At 38.4% G+C, this 1,280-nt stretch overlaps 1 protein-coding gene across 1 annotated transcript; it reads right to left on the reverse strand.

Moving 5' to 3' along the window:
• Positions 1 to 73: 73 nt before the first annotated feature.
• LOC110230818 (isoleucine--tRNA ligase, chloroplastic/mitochondrial-like) lies at positions 74 to 1,268 on the reverse strand. The gene is made up of 2 exons (XM_021034853.1): positions 1,093 to 1,268; positions 74 to 493 (listed from the first exon to the last, which is right to left on the reverse strand). Exons 1-2 carry the CDS (start codon positions 1,222 to 1,224, stop codon positions 242 to 244), a joined length of 384 nt encoding a protein of 127 aa, XP_020890512.1. The 5' UTR covers positions 1,225 to 1,268; the 3' UTR covers positions 74 to 241.
• Between the last annotated feature and the right edge of the window lie 12 nt (positions 1,269 to 1,280).

Raw genomic sequence — 1,280 nt, forward strand, 5'->3', positions numbered from 1 at the left:
TCTGTATTTTTTTTAAGACAATACAAAACAGAATAGATATAGTAGCGTGGGGGCGGATTTCTTACACTGCAAATTTTTAAAATTGAACCCTGAACGTTTCTGGTTTGATTTTTAAAAGCTCTTGGTGGAAGGGAACATATCAAAATTTAGGTTTATTGAGTTTACTGAAACAAAAATGAATCAGAGAATGTGAAAACTGTGCAATGGACAAAGGACTGTTACAGTATAGAGCGAGCAAATTTCAGGCTGAGCTGATCAAGGCTGCAACTGCTGGCTCAGGCGGATTAGCAACAATGACATTGAAGCAGCGTCCACAGAGAGTAGGATGGTTGGAAAATGACCCGACCTGGCCCGAGTAATTCCAGCACCTCTCACACTTGGACCCCTCAGCTCGTGACACACCAATCCACACTTTCTTATCTCCCTCTACATACTCTCCTGTGTGTTGCACACTGCTTACCATCTCCTTCTCCATTGAAGGCAATACTTCAACCTGTAATATGCATCCACATCAGTTTCATGGCTGTAGTCTCATAGAAATGTGCTCAATATGATCCAATCTCAACTTTAATCCAAAAATTGTGGATACTATCAAGGAGTTCAAGATGAACCACCATATTGGAATCTTTTGATCAATATGTGTATTTATTCATACCTATCTCTTAGGCATTTAGGGGGCTTTCGAGGATGTCTTCCAGAAATCTAATCCCTACATGTGTCTACTGCTATAAAAGTACTCTTCCTTTTACATCTAATTATCTAAACATTTAGCATTTCTATTAGGGTCCCAATACCATATCTAGGATAGGTAAAAACGGCCATATATATCAAAATCTGAGGAGAAAGAACCAGAGTGAATAAACCAAAATGTCAAAATTCCACTTTGTGCCCTATTTACACTAAACGTTGTACTTAGCTGTTCGCATAATGAATCTTATGGAGTGACTATAATGATCAATTGAGCCTACTTGTAGTTTGACCTGAACCTTACAAAGAAAAACCCAGGTATATTTTGATGGACATAATGGTTTTAATTTATCTTGATTTATAACCGAAATATGAATTTTGCACATAAGTAGATATAGTGCTTACTTGTGATGTTATGAATATGCGTTGCAGAGTGTCAGCCTCGTTCTTTGCTTCACTCATCTCTAGTAATTTTGTAGCCATTCCTGCATCTGCAGTGTACAGATACACCTTTGCTTCTAAACTGGAACCAATCATTTTATCATTACGTGCGAGCTCCAGCACTTTGTTCACCCTCGGTCCTCAACTGTCAC

Source organism: Arabidopsis lyrata (genome assembly GCF_000004255.2).
Source record: "Arabidopsis lyrata subsp. lyrata unplaced genomic scaffold ARALYscaffold_8, whole genome shotgun sequence".
Lineage (NCBI taxonomy): Eukaryota > Viridiplantae > Streptophyta > Magnoliopsida > Brassicales > Brassicaceae > Arabidopsis > Arabidopsis lyrata.

Excerpts from the sequence above, each read along its gene's own strand:
- LOC110230818 (XM_021034853.1), bottom strand. The coding sequence starts at position 1,224 with ATGATTGGTTCCAGTTTAGAAGCAAAGGTGTATCTGTACACTGCAGAT. Across the intron at positions 494-1,092 it reads GCATATTCATAACATCACAA|GTTGAAGTATTGCCTTCAAT; the intron begins GTAAGCACTATA and ends TGCATATTACAG.